At 32.7% G+C, this 18,767-nt stretch overlaps 2 protein-coding genes across 3 annotated transcripts in view; one reads left to right on the top strand and one right to left on the bottom strand.

Annotated features, from left to right (window-relative positions):
* The first annotated feature begins 5,476 nt into the window (after nt 1-5,476).
* LOC111420987 (RAS oncogene family member Rab1) lies at nt 5,477-17,453 on the top strand. 2 transcript variants are annotated; one of them, XR_002707148.2, is made up of 7 exons: nt 5,477-5,708; nt 6,606-6,678; nt 6,734-6,781; nt 6,850-6,897; nt 16,442-16,669; nt 16,737-16,985; nt 17,329-17,453. XR_002707148.2 is itself a non-coding variant. In XM_023054098.2 (6 exons), the coding sequence occupies exons 1-6, from the start codon at nt 5,695-5,697 to the stop codon at nt 16,932-16,934; spliced, it is 609 nt and encodes a 202-aa protein (XP_022909866.1). In that variant the 5' UTR covers nt 5,477-5,694; the 3' UTR covers nt 16,935-17,242. The 2 variants fall into 2 exon arrangements, 1 of the variants encoding a protein (XP_022909866.1); XM_023054098.2 differs by lacking the exon at nt 17,329-17,453 and having other exon boundaries at nt 16,737-17,242.
* A 620-nt stretch (nt 17,454-18,073) lies between these two features.
* The window catches only part of LOC111420965 (dihydroxyacetone phosphate acyltransferase), a 33,232-nt gene continuing 32,538 nt past the window's right edge, over nt 18,074-18,767 (bottom strand). Inside the window, exon 10 of the mRNA XM_023054071.2 lies at nt 18,074-18,329. Coding sequence (XP_022909839.2) covers nt 18,271-18,329 — 59 coding nt within the window. The 3' untranslated portion in view covers nt 18,074-18,270. The remainder of the gene's footprint in view (nt 18,330-18,767) is intronic.

Raw genomic sequence — 18,767 nt, 5'->3', positions numbered from 1 at the left:
TCATTACTACATTTATACATTATGAGGAGATTATTTTAAAACAATTAATTTCAAATGATATTTTAAAGTAATTATAATAAATTCTCTTGATATAAAAGCAACCTTTGAAGTGAGGGACGCATTGTATAAAGTAAAACTTTAAGAGATGTGATAAATTTTGATGGTATAGAAAATATCGTTTTAACGTTAGGGATAGTCGTAGTTAGTCGTGAATTGAAAAAGGTGAGATGTATTGACTTCCATAAAAATTGCAACATCTAGACTTTATTGAACGATTTCATTGAAATTTTCGTCAAAGACGTCTTTCATTACAACAAACACGATTAAAATTAAAAAAAAAAAGAACAAAAACTGAAAAGTTTTTTTTAATAATGAGTCGTAATGCACTCATTTAGATGGCGTGGCATGCTATCAATCAAGTGATCTATAGCTGCCTGTGGTATATCAACCCAAGCTTCTTGAATCTGCAGGGTGTGGTAAATTACCCAGTCGCCTACCGCTCTTATCCCATACATGTGCAAATCAGGCGACCGAGCAGGCCATGGGAGGACGGCAATGTTAGCTTCTTTCAAAAAACGTGTTGTAGCCCTTGCCGTTTGAGGGCGCGCATTATCTTGTTGGAAATGAGATTTTCCAGCCCCTGAAGATACATTGGCAATATAATGAGCGGCGTTTAAATTGCCATCAATGAAGACCAAGGGTAACCTGCTACCGTAACATATTAGGTATCATATCATCAAAAAATGTTGGATTTTTACATTCTCTACGCATCCGTCTGACTCTCCTACGACCATCGTGCAAAATCGGGGCTCGCCACTAAACACGATGCCATTCTTACGTCCAATTCGCTCCGTCGTTGTTCCATTCTAACCTGCGTAAACGTAAACTGGTGTGAGAGGAAGACATAAAAATGGACGATATGAACGCAGCCTATAAGATCTTATCCGGTGATAAACAGATGACATTGACATTCTGGGTCCTGCACCTCTCATCCAATCATTTGCAATCGATCGAGTTGTAGAAAATCTGTCTTTTGTGGCCAAAAGTCTTAAGCGTCGTTTTTCGCGATCTCTACTCCTGCGAGGACGTCCAAATTCACGGCGACGTTGTTACACCTCTTCCCGGACAATTTGGACCAACATCTCAATACCGTTGTAACATTTCGGTTTACACGACGAACAATTTCTCTTAGCGAAAGTTCAGCCTCTCTCATGCCAATAATACGGCCACGTTCAAAATCAGTCAATTGGGAAAATTGTTGATGTTGACGCACTCTTGGCATTGTTCCCAAGTTCAGAACGAAATTGTGAACAATAATTTGCAAAATTGACAGTTAATTACACACTGATTTGTTTATTTGTCCACGACTACCTTATAATATATACCTTATCTTATGAATGAGTTTTCTAAAACAAAATGGTAGTCATTTTTCACGGAGTGAATAATAGCGGTGAATAATAATCATTATTCATGGGTAGCCATCTTGACCAGACTAATAATAATTATTTGAAACGTTAAAAGTTCAAAAAGCGTCAATTTAATTCAATTTTTTAGGAGTTTCTAAATGTTTGACATTAAAAAAACCTAAACAAATTCCTTTTTTCATATGATTTAAGCATAAATTAATTAATTTTCCTAAAGAAAACGACGTTTTATAAAACTGACATTTAATTTTGACAAATTGTTGTGAAGTTGGTTACAGTTGTAACATTGAATTTGTGTCACATTGACGTTTAACCTTTATTCAAAAATTTATTTAAAAAATAAATTTATGGAATCAATTTCAATAGTCGTGGACAAAGTATAGTATTCTACTCGCGAGTTTTTTGTTTTCGAGTTATTTTGATTTTAAGTTTTTTTTTTTGTAAATTTCACCATACTCTCTAAAACCTCATATTGTTACAGCTGTATTTGCTATTACCAGTTCGATATTGTAGTTTTTTTTAATAGGTTTTGTATTTTGAGTGAGCAATAAATTTAATATTATTATTATTATATCCCAGCCAAAGTTCATTCAAAAAACTCTAAATTGTCGCGATTACTGTTCAGATGTTGTCAAATAGATTGTGATTTGTTGCATCAGAGTATCTTATACAGCTGGTCAAAAACTGAATTATCTTTTCTCCATATTCAATTGGGAGAATGTCGAAAATTTTAAATGGAATACCTATACAGGGTGATTCATTAGCTCTATGACAAACTTTGGCAGATGAAAGGTGATGCGATTCTAAGGAAAAAATGTTATATGAATATGGGTCCGATTCATTTTGGTTAAAGAGTTACAAGCCTTTGAAAATTTTACACAGTTTAATAGGCAAATGAAAATGTAACATAAAAAATAAGTTTAAAAATTACAAAAATTGTTCGAAATGTCCGCCTTCAGCTATCACACGACGTTATTTGAATCATTCCGTATGCTATTAGCTGCATCTTGAATTCTGTCCAATAGTTGCTGACGGGTAGTAATTTCTACATGTTAAACAAGCTGCTTCATGTGTCCCCAGAAATAATAATCCAGCTGATTTAGATCTGGGGATCGTGGTGGCCAGACTACTGGACTTCCATTGCCAATCCATTTGTTTGGAAAATGTTCATGTAACCAAGCGATGACTTCTCTTCCTCGATGTGGTGGTGCACCATCGTGCTGATACCACATATTTTGAACGATGTTAAGTGGTACGTCGTCGATAAAATCGAAAAGGTTATGTCCCAAGAAATTTCTGTACATATTTGCATTTAAGCGTTCATTTATTACCCATACAGGTAGCAATGAATTGTTAAAAATGTCACCCCAAACGTTTACACTAAACCGTTGCTGAAATCTTCCTGGTCTAATTGCATGTGGATTTTGCAAGGACCACACATGTTCATCAGACCACAGAACTTGGGAAATGAAGTTATTATTTTGAGCATGTTGCTGAATAATCCAGTGGCAAAATGCTAAGCGTTGCTCAGTATCTCCAGGATGTAATGCTTGAACATTTTGGCGATGTAACATTTCTCGATTCAATACATGTCATACAAAACTTTGGGATATTTGTAACATGCTCGCTATACGCCGAGTACTAATTGAAGGGTCGTCAAGTATTAAATCAATAACATGTTCTTCATTTTGTACATTCACATCATGGGGACGAACGGAATGTAGTGGAGTGGGGTTAACTATTTCTCTCAGTCTGCGAAATGATGCACTAAACACTGTATGGGCAGGTTGATGTCTATTTGGAAACCTACGAAGGTATTCTCTTGCTGCTTGCTGAGCGTTTCCGTTACAAAGCCCGTGTACAAATATAATATCTGCATATTCTTCAGTCGTAAATACATGCATTTTCGTTTTCGATCAAAACTCTGACAATTATAAACTTTGAAACACAGAGAATAGAGTAAATTGAAATGTTTGACATAAAGAACTCAGTTTTGTTATCACAGCCAACTCTGTATTTGTGTTTCATAATTATTGTTGCGATTGTTGCAAATCTTTACTTCGTCGATGTGAAGTGTGCCTTCAAGCTGAAGGAGGACATTTCAAACAATTTTTGTAATTTTTAAACTTATTTTTTATGTTACATTTTCATTTGCCTATTAAACTCTGTAAAATTTTTAAAGGCTTGTAACTCTTTAACCAAAATGAATCGGACCCATATTCATATAACATTTTTTCCTCAGAATCGCATCACCTTTCATCTGCCAAAGTTTGTCATAGAGCTAATGAATCACCCTGTATTTTATAAACCGGGGAATTTAAGGGAATTTAATTCTCTACAAACTATCTACAAACACTCCTATACCTATTTATTATAGTTCCTGTCATATTGGAAAATTTATCAAAACATGCAGAAAATGCTGGAACCCGTTTGTATTTTTATTGGAAGGCCATGTCATTTTGCCAGTTGGTTTAATTTATTTCTATTATTATTTGTATTATTAACAGTATTAACTAGGATTGATAATCTTTTAGTTTACTATGTAGCTTTTATTTACCAAAAATAACAAACACAAGATCAAATAAATGAAACAATGAAAACAAAAAATTAATGACAAAAATTAGATTTGGATAAAGAATATAAATTTATAACATATAGAGTGTCCCGCAACGATTGTACAATACTGCATCAGCGTACTCTGTGATCGAAAATAAACCAAAAAAGCGTAATAAACATAGGTCCGAAAATGGACAATTTTCGAGATATTCAAAGATTTAGTTTCATAAGTTGATAGCATTGTGGAACGATTTGCTTGCTGTTGTTCGCAATGCAGCTAGTTTAATAAGTTTTAAAAATGCCTTGAGGCGCCATCTGCTATCTCTTCAACTATCTTCTTGACTTATACGTGTTTGTTTTCTTCTCTAGTCTGCCTTTCATCTATCTTTTACTGCACTTTTTTGTGTCTATTTCCTTCCTTGTAGTAACTGACTGTCGATCCGTTACATAACTCAAATATGCTCATTCGCTCAGTCCTATTAGCACATCATTTAGTATTACTTTTTTGGTAGCCATAATTATTTATTTAAAATTACATATACACTGTTACCAGTGGGGTCTCTTCGAAGATATCGCTTATTGCGATAAATTGATCCGTTTGAATTGATGTCTTTATTATGAATGTATATATTTATGTAAATACTTGTTTTTGAGGCAATAAACATTATTATTACTATTATACATAATACTTAAATGGTAATATTAGACTTTTTGGGGCCCAAAAATATAGAGCGGCTCGGGCCCACAAAAGGTGTGATCCGGCCCTGCTCACAACACTATAGTAAGTAGAAGGGTTATCGCAACAAAACATCGTAGAAAAGAAAGAAGCTTACCTAGTTTATCACAATCCCTGATATTCAGTTAAATATTTATACTTTCAAATAAAAAAATTATATCTAATGAACGCTTATGCAAATGGTTAAGTGTTAATTTTAAATATTTTGACAAATTAACGTGGTGCCAACCCTAAATAAATAAACGATAGATTGTTAGATTAATCTAATTGAAAGCAAATTCAATTAAAACCAAAGTAATAACACTTCTATTTTGTTATAAAGTTATAATAATTAAAAAGGTTTATTTTCTCAACGTATTTGTACTTTTATCTTTTTTTAAATATAGCGCCGTGTCAGACGAGTGTCAGTTTTAAATAAAAAGAGGAGTTATAAAAAATATTAACTTATATTGAAAATTCTCGACATTTCCAATTAAATCAGCACATACATTAATTTTTACTTATTTTATATTTATAAAAATGATTATTTGGGATAAAATATTTTAGTGAGTTACAAAATTAGGATAAATGACACTTAAAATTTTTAATAACGAAATAAACAAATTAAAGCAAACTTAACTAGTTTTAGTTTTTTGCAACATCATTAGTGTTTATTTAATACTGTTAATGTTGATTTTAATTTTTTACGAGCAAAGATTAATGTATAATCTATACTTTTTCAAAGAATATTTAAATTTCGCGCCATTAGATGAAGTAAGAATAAGAGACGTTAATGTGCGCGTTTGCCACTTTGGCATTACGTCAGTGTATAAAGTTGTTGCGATACGAACGGCGGTAGCCATTGTTCCAAAATTTGTCTATTTGTTTAATTTACAATAACGTGAAGGTGACTTTAGGGTAGTTTGACCGCATTAGTGGTATCGTGAAACTTCCTATTTTCTTGTGGACTTTAAGGCGACCGTCTCAACCGAAATAGAAATGAATCCCGAGTAGTAAGTATTGATTTATTTACAACTCAACTTGTTCCTGCGAACACCTAACTGTTCTTTTTACAAAATGGTGTTTTACCAACTAAATTACATATCTTTCGTTTTAAGTCGTTATTTCGATAAGTTATTAACTTATAAATGAAATCCGTTTTGAATATTTGTTGTAAAACACGTTGACGGATGATTTTCCACCCACAAAATTTTTACAATGTTGGGTGTCAACGTCATGACTCAACATGCATTTTAGATTTACCTGTTTATCGTCTCCTTTGGGTATTCATTCCTCGTAATATAGTTAATTAGACGGGAAGGATGACTTGGCATTGAAAATATTAAAATATAAAATGAAAAAACGTCTTGTTATTTATAGAATTTCAGAGTAACAAAGAGAGGTTGTTTTGTGTTTTTCTAATGGAACAAGGATTTGTTAATAACCGTAAATTGGATTGCATATTCATTGTCAAACATGGGAGTATATTTATTAATAAAAATGGTGCCTTTTGTACTTTTTTCTTGTTTTTAATATAATGCAAAAACGATTGTCATGACCTAACTAAGATAAATCTAAATAATCTTTGAACAAATCTAAGAACATGAATTGGAAATTTATATTTTATTTTTGTGCAAACGGTTTTTATGTCGTTAATTTATGAGTAATGAACCTTGATAAGGCGCAACTTAAGTTGACTCATGTGCGAGATGTTTACAAAATAAAGTTTCAACAGAACCATTTCATATTACAAGTGAATTTGTAATTTCATGAACACATTATTAATCTGACATTAACATTTAAATCACATCTTCAAGGAAGCATTTACAAAAAAAAAATGTCTTATAATTCATTCATATAATACCAAATTCAGAATTGCAATTTTAATTTATTTATTTTTTATTTTTCAGTGATTATTTATTTAAACTGTTGCTGATTGGGGATTCAGGAGTAGGAAAGTCATGTTTACTGCTTAGGTTTGCAGTAAGTTTATCAACAAAAAGGTTTTTTTACGTTTATTTACTCTTTTTGATTTTAGGATGATACTTATACAGAAAGTTACATTAGTACAATTGGAGTAGATTTTGTAAGTCAGCTTACTATTGTAAAGTTATTAGATTTGAGTATATCTAATCAAAAATTTCTTATTTTTAGAAAATCAGAACAATAGATTTAGATGGAAAAACCATTAAACTACAAATCGTAAGTATACTAGCAAAAAAATTAAACCAGAAACATCAGAATATAGTTGTGGTTTCATTGCAATCTTATTATAATTTTTTTTTGTTACTGCCCGGCTGAGGGGAGTGGCCCCTCTCATCACTGAGACCTATACTGCCCTATTAAGCATAAGAGTCATATCTGCATTCTTACTCAGGAAGTCGAAATTAGCAAAATCTGTTTATTTTTTGACATAGAATCAGAATACAAACTTTTTTTGTTTCAAATTAGAAGTTTAAAATATGTTTTTGTTAGTTACAACAAATTTACTTAACAGTGAGCAACTAAAATATTAATGATGATTCACTTATTAATCATAAGTGAACATTTTCTGTTTAGGAAAACTAGAAATACTACCTCTAAAAAAATGTTTATTGTAACTTCAGGTTTTCCACACATGTGAAAATAATACACATAATAATAATAACTAATAAAATACAGTGTGACTTAACAATATTTTGTCATTGTAACTAAAAGCAAAAAAATGTAGCTTACAAATTCGCAGCAATAGTGTGTTAACCAAAACTTTTAGTAATATACACTCAGCAGCATAAAAAACGCATCACCTAACATGATGACCAGTTTCAAACTGAAATAACTTTTGAACCTATTGCTCAATTTGAATAAGGTTTTTTTTATTTGAAAGATCTAGCCTGTGCCAATATTTCTGTATGTGCCTTCCTCATTTTGGTATATCTTCAATTTCAGCAATGGTGACTAATGCTAATGCGTGTTTTCTTCCTACACTTTGAATCTTGCTGTGGAATGCACCTACAAAAGAAATTAATTTTACACATAAGGAGTTTGAAGTCTCGTCTGTTCTGATCACTTCTGTTTTTTATTCAAGTTTATATTTTTGTTAACACCAAAGTTACAAGCTTTAAAAGATAACGCAGCTTGAAACTAAAGCAATGCAAGCTTGTATTAAACTGTGACAAGTAAATCAAACAAAACATTTATAACGGGTATTTCCTCCCCTCACTTCAAGACATACTTCAAATCAGGTTTTTCATTTTAAGAATCTGGTTCCACTCTTCTTCTAGCGCCATTCTCGTTTCCTTGGCATATCCCACATGTGTTCTATGGGATTTAAATCAGAGCTATGTGCAGGCCATTCCATTCTGCTGATATGCAAATCATCCAGGTATTGGGATACAATGCGAGCTATATTTGAGCGTGCATTATCGTGCATGAACAAGAAGTTGTCACCAACAAATGGGCGAAGGAAACCACGTGTTAAGCCAAAATTTCTTCAATATAATGGGCCGCGTTTAATAAAACAAAGCTTCGTACGTGCTTCGAAGCAGATTCCTCCCCAAACCATTACATATCCTCCCTGGTATTGTATTTTTTCAGAAAAGTTGCACTGAGCATAACGCTCTCCTGCTCTTTTCCAAACTCTCTCTCGACCATTTGGAGATTACAAGCCGAACCTCAACTCGTCTGAGAACAGTACGTTTCGCCACTCCTTATTGATCCACTGAACATGATCTCGTGCAGATTGTAATCGAGCAACACGATGTTCTCGAAGCAACTGTGGACCAGTTGCTGGTCTCAGGTCCCAGTCTGTCGAAATCTTTAAATGGCGCGACAAACCGTACTCTGTATCGCTTCAAGAACAAAAACGCTGCGTTCATCTTCCACCAAAGCCACTGCCTGAGCAACTTCTGCAAGACTTAAAGGTATTTTTCTTGTCTAGACGACGTTAACGGCACTAAACGTCAATGAAATGTTTTCGTCAATTTCCATGGATTGCTTTAATTTCTGATGGCGCTGCTGAAGAAGTTGCGTTATACTTTAGTGCTTGTAACTTTGGTGTTAACAACAATAGAAACTTGAACAAAAAACAGAAATGATCAGAACAAACAAGACTACAAGCTCCTTATGTTTAAAGTTAATATCTTTTGTTGGTGCACCCCATAGCAAGCTTCAAAGTATAGGAAGAATAAACGTATTAGCGTTATTCAGCATTGTTGAAATTGGAGAGTATCAAAATGGGGAAGGCACCTACAGAAATATTGGCAAAGTTCAAATAAATAAAACCTTATTCAAATCGAGCAATACGTTCAAAAGTTATTGCACTTTGAAGCCTGTCATCATTTTAGGTGATGCGTTTTTTATGCCGCTGAGTGTATTAGTCATCATCCTTTATTGGATTTTTGGAAACAAGCAAATTATTCCAAATGTTCATTCTGGTAATGGGAATAATTCCACGAAGATGGTTTATAAGTGTGTCCTTTCTATTTTGACTTATGCCGCGAAAATTAGTCTTGCATTTAGGCCTTTCCAAACCATTCAATATTGTGGCCTTCTTATTGATTAAACTTGCATTTGTAGAATAGTGACTGCTTCCCTTATTCAAAATAAACTTAACTATTTTGCTTAAATAGGGCCGAGGTTTTATTCTGCTTAATTTATACTGAGAACTCTTGTCACTCTTGTTCACTTTGGATAAGGTAGCTTTTTGTATGGCATCTTTGAAATTCTTGAAATCATGAACTTTTTTCATTTGCTTCAGAGACTTTTCTACCTGGTGGTGAAACGAATCCGCTGACATAAATATATGTCCCGGTTCAAAATATTTCAGAGTTAAAGATTTTAAAGCGGCTTCAGAGGAATTTACCAGATACACACAGAAACCAAAGAAGGTCCAGTTTTTATTTTGGGCTGCACAGTTGTCCAACCACAAAATAATATTTTCCACATCTCTATTATCGAGAAAAAAGGCATAGAAAGTACTAATAATATCTTCTTTAGATCGTCCCGTCAACGCTTCATGCCAAACTCCTGCTGTGGTATTTTTTTTTGTGTTTTCGTCCTATTGAAACAATACTTTCATTGAATACTATGATACGAGGTACGAAAATCATCTCCTTGAACATTTCGATATGCTTATTCCAAGAAACACGCTCAACGCCATTTTCTAAATTTTTGGAATCATTTATTAGTGCTTCTTTCATGATTTTTGAATGTTGCGCAAGCAAAGCAGTCTTCGCGTCCAAGTGCATCGAATGAAATATTCATTTTACTGACTACTTCTCTACACAAATAAATAATAGGAAAAATTAATAGTTGGATGTTTTGCCTTGAAGTTATTGTACCATGGTGCTCTCTCCTGTAATGAGAAATTGTAGAATTGAACGACACTATATGCTGTCTGATTATAGAACGATCTATCATTTTCGATGAACTAAAGCGACCTTTTCGGGATTTTCTGCCTGTGTCTACGACGCAGTAGAAGAGTTGCCAAAGAAAATATTTTATACCACTATCATCTTATCTATCAATTTTCAAAAAACCTTTCTTTTAATATTTTTCTTTTGTGTCATATTTAACACAAGTTTTTTGGTCAAAATCCGTTAATTACCAAAATTTTAAATGTACATTTGCACGTTGTTCGTTTGAAATTTTTTTATTACAGTATTTTTTGCACATGGATTTTTCATTAAATGCTGGGTTAACTATCATATTGCGCGCCTAAGCTGTTGTTATAGCGATTTATCGTATCTACTTCATTGTTAAGTGAAAACATCGTATGTGCGATATGTTAAGTTTATCGTATTTGAACTGCAGATGCGACATATAAACTTAAAAATAGGCAGTTTGGACACTTTTGCTTAACAAAACAATAATAATTTCATATACGACAAATGAATAACATGTTTTTCTGGGTAGTTGTGAAAGCTCTACGACGTTTTGACATTACAAATACATGCAAAACCTTGACATGATATGATATACCCGAAAAACACAAAATTTGCAAAAGATGCAGATATGACTCTTATTCTTAACAGGGCAGTATAAAATCTATTGTAACTTATACCTTCCAAAGGTTTAGAGCAGATGTAGGTCCTTGATGAACTTTTGTTTTGCTCGAAGGTATTGTTCCTTTATGTCAGTAGATATCAGGCAAACCTTTCTGAAAATTTTGTGTCTTAAATGACTTGTGGCGACTAAGTCACACAAAATATTTTCAGTAGTCTCTAAAAAGTCGACAAGTTTGATCCTCAGCTCGTCCAAAGTTGAGAGATGGTAATTTAGGGACGTGTGGCAATTGAGGAAACTTGAGAGGGGCCTTAAGTCCCCTTTGTTGAGGTATATCCTTCGCTTGTCTGTATCTTGGAAGTTCTTTTCAGTACAATGCTACCTTTAGTCCTCCTATGTGTTAATCACCTGTTTGAAGTGGATTCTTTGTTGTCCACAAACGGGTTGGGGTCCAATAAAGGGCAGCCTCACTGCCCCTTTGCCAGCTTGTCTGCTTTTTCATTACTCACAATATTTTTGTGATCTGGAACCCACTATAGAGTAACTTCATTACCCCTGCCAACTTTCCACAGGTTATTGATACATTTCCTCACCAGTGCGGATTTAGACCTGTAAGCCTGAATAGCCTTTACGGCAACCCGATTGTTCATAAAGATATATTTATCGATTCCCTTTTCTGTCTCTTCCCAAGATTCAAAACGGTGCAGAAGTTTCTGGCAAGAACTTAAGCCTGAAAAATGGTTGTATCCGAGCTTAAGAGCATCTTAATGCGGCTTTTTGGTCCGCTGATGCCCATACCTATTTTGAGTTGAGGCTTACCCTTTGACTATTCTTCCCTGCTTTTAAACATGACTTTATATGGCTGGTCGAAATTATATTTTGTCGGTATAAGATCCGTTTTAATTTGAATCGTTAGAACTTTTTTAGGTTCCACTATTCGTACAGTTTTGAAATTTAGTTGTAGGGGTTAATCATCCGAAACTTTCGATCTAAAATACTTTCAAGATGGCCGCCACTTCCGGTCTACCGGAAGACAAGTTCGTTACTTTAAATGAAATGCTATAGTTTCCACTTTTTAATTACATGCGAAATAATATGTTGACTTTGATAAAAGTTATTACACAGCGTTTTTCGTTTTCGAGTTACTTTGATTTTAAGTTTTTTTTTGGCAAATTTTACCATGCTCTATTATAAAATCCCATTTCTCAGCCAATGTTCATTCAAAATAGCTTTATATTCGCACGATTACTCTTCAAATGATATCAAATAGATTGTCATTTGTTGTATCAGAGTAATGTAAAGAGTAATGTAAATAAATTGTAAAGTCGAAAATTTTAAATGGAAAATAGACGCAATTATTTACTTCGATGAAATTTGGTATGCGGCTATTAAATGAAGACTGTTGATCTCTATTAACTTTTGGGGCAAATCTGTCGACCGGAAATAGCAGTTTACCTTAACAGATTTCGAAAATGAATCTGGATAAGAATGAATAACTTTCAGATACAAAATTGTGGTAAATTTTTCTCACATAACAGGAAGTAGTACTTTACCTGAACCTATACCCATTTGTTTCATATAAAGTGGTACTTAGTAAAATTTTACTTAAAATAGAAAAACTTCAACAATTATTTTGAATTTAGTGCCCTTTTTAAAGACATTTTTCCAAAAATTTATTTTTCACCCTAGTTTCACTAGGTAGATCACCCTAGTTTTGGTATTATTATGCAATTTAAGAAAAAAATGCTTTAAAATGTATTATTAGTTAAACAACAATAATAATAAACAACATATGTTTAACAAAATTTAAAATAACATGTTAAACAATTTTATATGTACATAATTATATGTGTATTTTATTCATTTTTTATGAATATTTGAACCCTAACAGATTATAATCTCTATCTATCTGAGCTATAAACATTATAATACAATGGTAAACCCATCACTTCAAAATCTACATTTTTAATTAATTAATATACATATAATAATGTGTAACTCGTCCACTATTCGGCACAATCGGCATTGTGACTCATAAAATCGACATTTGGACCATTTAAAAAATTGTCCTCCACATAGACACTTTTAATAAAGTGTCTAAAAATAAATTACATGGTAGTATTAGCGCTTAATTACATAATAGCGGAAAAACGAAATAAAGAAAAACTTTTTAATTATATTTATCGATTAATTTCGTTCAATAACTGCGCGGCGGCAGCGCAATGTTTGAACTCGCCTTCCGTTTCTACATAAAATGAACTTTCCATCGTCAGCTGTTCAATAAATAATTAGTTGTGTTATCTGACGTTTTAGCTTCGTCACGAATTTTCTGTAACAGGGCAAAATAGGTAGTGGAGGTTCTTGAGAGAGGTCCTAGATATTTTATCGTCTATAGTTGCCAAAATTCTTTTTTTATGTTTTCAAGGTTTACTCTAATAGCAGGATCATATTGCATTATATTAATATGCCTTTTCAAGTGTGTTGCTACAAATCAGCGATATCAATTTGAACGTTAAGCTATTTCCGTCGCGAAAATAATTTTAACATTTAATTATCGTCATCATACCAGGCTCTATAGATCGTTGTGAACCTTGGCCTGCCTTAACAGATCCTTGCAAACTCGTCTATCTCAACCCTTCTTCGACAAAGCGTCTCTTCAACCTCCCAGGTGATCTGCTACTTACAGCTCCACGGCTATCAAAGATAATACTTGTGATACTTTTTATATCCATTCTGGTTGCATGGTCAATCCATCTCAACCTTTGCACTTAAATTTACTTCTCTCTGGTTCGCAATATAGAAAACGCCGACGCTATACAGCATGTCCCGTATCTTTCGCATCAGAGCATTATAATAACCGCACAGGAACTGTTTAAAAATGTCCAATAGCACATTCAGGAATTCATAAAAAAAAGTTTATTTCTCTTTCCCTGTCGAATCTATCTATTGGTGAGAAATGTGTTATGAGCGACGCGGCGGACCGGGCCACAGTGGGGCGAAACACTATTTTGCTGGCCAAAACTCAATAACTTTTAAATACATTTTTTTTTGTCGAAAGTCATATATATAAACTGATATTCATTTTTAAAGAGCTTTCCATTGATGTATCACACATGTGCCAGAGGGTTGCATGGGGTAAACTACCTCTTTTTTGCTTTTATTTAAAAATTACCTTATCGATTCTAACGACATTTAGTACCCTTATAGTATGTTTAAAAGTGTTAGTTAAGATGTTGTCCCATTCGCCCAATAGCAACCCTGTGAAGTTTCAATAAATAATATAAACGGTATAATCATTATCCTAGAATTTTATGTATACTTTGCAGACAAATCATAAGTTAGTCACAATTTTTCTTCTAAAATAAGACACAGATGATATTTAAATATAAATTTATTGTTAAGAAAAAATAATGCTTGCTTAATTGTTAAACTACCCGTAATAATGCTTACACTTATAATGGAAAGTTAATAAATATTTATTTTAGCAAATCAATTTCTTCTGAATCTAAGTCTAACTTGCTTTTTTCTACATCTAATTGATGATATATAAGGATCAGAGGTGGTGTATAGTAACGTATTGAAAACATCTTGATTGGTGGCAATCCTTGAATATTTCCGAGCGTCATCTAACCGGTATTTTTTATAATTTTTATTTCTAGCTCCTTGTGCATCTTCTGAAAGTTGTCCTATTGGTAATACAGCATATTGTATGATGCTTTCACCGTGAATAAGTATTTTGTGTACTGAAACAGGCATGTAGTAGCATTTATATAGCTCTACATACAGTTCTGCTGTTTTATATGCGTATTCCCCAAACTTTTTGGCATCTATAGCTAATGTTTGAAGAATTATGGAAAACTTTTCAATTAAATCATCATCTACTCCTACAATATCTGCTGTGCAAAAAGGATTAGAAAAGAATCTTCTAGCAGTGTCACCATCGTTTTACCATTGTAGGTATAATAAGTTTATCTCTAAATCGGTCTTGTACTTGTTTTTTCTTTGTTTTGTACTTGTTTTTCAATCTTGTGTAAAGGACCATTCTTTAAATACTATGATAAGGTTATTGGGTGTAGCGGTCGGTATAAGAAAAAAAGAGAACTAAATTTTTCTTTGCTATATTTCGAAACTAATTGTTTTTTCTACAGGCAAAAAACTGTGAACAAATGTATCAAAATTAACACTCAAACTAACAATGGCTTACATAAAAAGGAAGAAACTTACAGGTTAGTTGATAAGCGGCACGATTGCGGAACATTTCAACGGTCCACCAAGAAACATAGCATCATTAAAACCCAAAAAGGGTGACTCGAATTAATAAATTAAAATTAGCATACTTAAAATACAAACTAAAATAACTGACGTTACAAAAGTAAAAATCTTATGATGACTAAACATGGCGAAGAAACCAGATCTAGCAAGAAAATTAGCAAAGATAGCGACATGTTCTTGTATAAAATGAATAGAACATATATGAAAGTTAGTATATACAAAAAATCAGAAGTATTTCCGAAATGGTTTCTAAAATAAAAAGTTTTGAAGTTCCGCTAAATTTTCGGATTGTCCGACAGCGCGTAACTCTCTCGACTTTAACGGCGTTTTTTGCATACTTCTAATTTTTTACGGTTTAGTTTGTGTACTAAAATTGTCATTCTTTTTAGTAGCAATAATTATCACTTCCCCTTGATTTGAAAATGTTTGATAAAATAGGTTTTGGCCAGCAAAACAGCGTTTCGCCCCACTGTAAGGCCGATTACCTGAATTTGATTTACGATCTGCTATTGGACGTCGTTAAACAGTTCCCGTGCGGTTATTATAAACATTTCGAAAAAAATTGATTAGAAAAATCGCTTTAGAATAATGTATCCTACAACCGTATAATGCTCTGATGCGGAAAATACGGGACACCTGTATACCGTTATCTTTACCAGTGTCATATATTCTTCTAAGCACTTTCCTTTCAAATCGGCTTAGTGCTTCTTGGTCTTCCTGCATTAAGGTTCATGTTTCCGACCGCTTGGTAGCGTTTGTTGGCTTTTGGATTATTCTCTTTTTTATTTCCTCGCTGACGGAATTTATATTATCAGAATCCTAACCATACGAACCTTCTAGCCCTCTCTATCTTTTGCCAGCCTCAACTTCTAAATCTTTTGGTATGTTTCCACCAGCCTTTGCCACCATATACTTAGTTTTTATAATATTTATCTTCTTCGCCTCGCGTTTAACCTTGTAATGTCACGATCTGCGTCGAATATTGCTTGTTGAATATTGTTCCAGATGTTTGCATCTGTTACTACCTTTTCCAGGACAATGTTAGAAAGCAGACATGATAGTCCATCTTCCTGCCATAGACCTTCGTGGCTTTCAAATGTTCTTTCCTTGTATTCTGATTTTACAGGAAACTTTCCTGAGAATTGAACTGCGACATTGCCTCGATTAATTAGTTTATCATAGTGGTGTATGCACAGAAGTCCACGAAAATATGTTTGTCTGCATTGTACTACATTACTCTAATATTTCCCGTAATGCAAAGAGATTATATAGAAGAGAAAGATTATAATCTTTAATAAAAGTTTTATAAATATTACCGAATTTGATTAGAAAACATTTAATCCTTTCTAACAATAGAAACTAACATGCTAATTGTTTACCATTGTAAAGTGTAAAAACGCACTTTTATTTCATCATGATTGTATTAAATGTATATGAATCATATAGACTTTTTTATAAGAACTGTATTGAGTTTATTTTGTTGGTTTAGTGGGACACTGCTGGCCAGGAAAGATTCAGAACTATCACATCGAGTTATTATAGAGGTGCGCATGGTATAATTGTCGTCTATGATTGTACAGACCAAGATACATTCAACAATGTAAAACAATGGTTGGAGGAAATTGATCGTTATGCATGCGATAATGTTAATAAGCTTCTTGTCGGCAACAAAAGTGATTTAACCACGAAAAAAGTCGTCGATTACACCACAGCCAAGGTAATTATTAACCAATCAAATTTAGTCCCAGTTTTTTTCATGCAACTATTTTTATTATACATAATAGGAATATGCAGATCAATTGGGAATACCATTTTTGGAAACATCGGCGAAAAGCGCAACGAATGTCGAACAAGCTTTCCTTACCATGGCGGCGGAAATTAAAAACAGGGTGGGCCCGCCATCATCGGCGGTTGATCAGGCGAGCAAAGTGAAGATTGATCAAGGTCGCCCAATTGAGAGCACCAAGTCGGGTTGCTGCTGAAGAAGCTTTGCTCCCGAAAAAAGCTTCTCCGGTCGGCGCACGTACGTTTAGGTAAAGAGACACAAAAAAATCATCGTAACGTCGCTCGCATAGACTTAATACTGAGATGAATTTAATAATTATGGTTAATTAATATTTATTATTGTAACTACTTTTGTTACGTATAATTATGGTTTATATAAATTAAAGTATAAAGAGGTTTTGATTTTTTTCTGTTTGGTTGATATTAAATAGTTAAATAATTTTGCAGTATATTTTCTGGCAATCTTTGTATATTATTAATGATTAATAAATATTTTACGTCAAAATTTTAAAGTATTTTTAAGAATGTATTAATACTTTTTGGTTTTATTCTTTCTTTTTTGCTTATTATTAGATGGTTTTTTTGTTGCAGATGTGGGTGCGGATGTCAAACATAAAATTTCTTATTTTGTACCAGGTCCATCTTGGACAAACATCTATATTATTATCAAAAACTAAAAAAAATATGAATATAATAATCCGTCTATGTATAGTAAATTTATTTCGTTTTACGTTTTAGAACCCATTAAGTTGCCCTAAAAAATTACTCTCTTTTAGTGAGACCTTGAATACGTTTTGTAATTAAATAATTTATGCACATTTGTGTATATTAAATCCAAAACTGAAAAAGTTTGTAAAAAACCCCTTTATTTCTGTCCAATTGTGTTTACATCTTTTGTAATTTATTATTTTCTCGTTTTCGTTTACTAAGAGTTAAATATCCACATTTCATATTATTTTCTATAATTTTAGTTAATTTAAAAAAATACATGGTGGGGTTATTAGGAAAATTCGAACGGTCTTTTCTCTCGCGCGTTCCCTTAGGATCATTTTTTTTTTGTTTTCCCTTAAATCTCGGTAGTTTTTGCACTTTGATCTGACGCGCACTTGTAGGAGTTCAGTTTGTGTAACATATTTCCAAAAATACTAATAATTACAATTAAAACTGATAACGTTTCCGATTTTTAGAGTGATTGAAATAAAGAAACGTGCAACCGAGAGCGTTATTTTTTAATTGAAACAACAAAAATAAATAAATCTTGTAGCTTCGATTTTTGTAGTTCGTATTTGTATTGAGATTGTAACTGAATGAAAAACTATTGAGTAAAAGTCAAATGTGATATAAGAACGTGTTTTTATTCAATCATTAAAAAAAATGTTATGGTATACAGGTGAGTCATAATTACGTGTAAAAAGAATATTTTGGATTATCTTTGGCCATTTTCTTATTAGTTAATAACAAAATATAGTTATTTTCGAAATAATTGCCCAATAATATTAAATAAATAATATGAGTAAATTTAAATAATTTTATTTATAATTTACAAATCGATTTGTTTATATTTCCTTTTGGGATATAAAGCAAGTAATCACCTAGAAAGAAAGAAATCAAATTAAAATTGTTGCAAAAAACTTACTAAAGTTATTACAGTAAAACCTCGATATAACAGACAAAATATTTTTAAGTGATACTATTAATATTATCTGTTTATATACATAAGTATATTTAAATATAAATGTTAGCGTTCATAGATATTAATTGAGCTGAAATTCTTGGTGTTGCAAAAAGAGCAGTTCAGATAAGTAAAAAATCAAGAAGAAAAACCAAAAGAAGGGGAATGTTAAATAAATTTTTTTTTATTTATATAGCTCTGCGGGATCCCAGCCGATAAGCAACAGTGCAAAACGACTCTTCCTCATGAAAACAAAAATAATTTTAAAAATCTCAAAACAATTTCAGCTTAAAATCGTCATAACATCAAGTGGCAAGGAGAAACCGTGCGATAGCAAAGAACTGATGAATTCCAGTCG

This window comes from Onthophagus taurus, chromosome 7 (genome assembly GCF_036711975.1).
Source record: "Onthophagus taurus isolate NC chromosome 7, IU_Otau_3.0, whole genome shotgun sequence".
NCBI lineage: Eukaryota > Metazoa > Arthropoda > Insecta > Coleoptera > Scarabaeidae > Onthophagus > Onthophagus taurus.
Note: the sequence above shows the minus strand (reverse complement) of the source record. Positions and strands in the feature narration are given on the sequence as shown.

Excerpts from the sequence above, each read along its gene's own strand:
- LOC111420987 (XM_023054098.2), top strand. Across the intron at positions 6,782-6,849 it reads GTACAATTGGAGTAGATTTT|AAAATCAGAACAATAGATTT; the intron begins GTAAGTCAGCTT and ends TCTTATTTTTAG. Across the intron at positions 6,898-16,441 it reads AAACCATTAAACTACAAATC|TGGGACACTGCTGGCCAGGA; the intron begins GTAAGTATACTA and ends TTGTTGGTTTAG.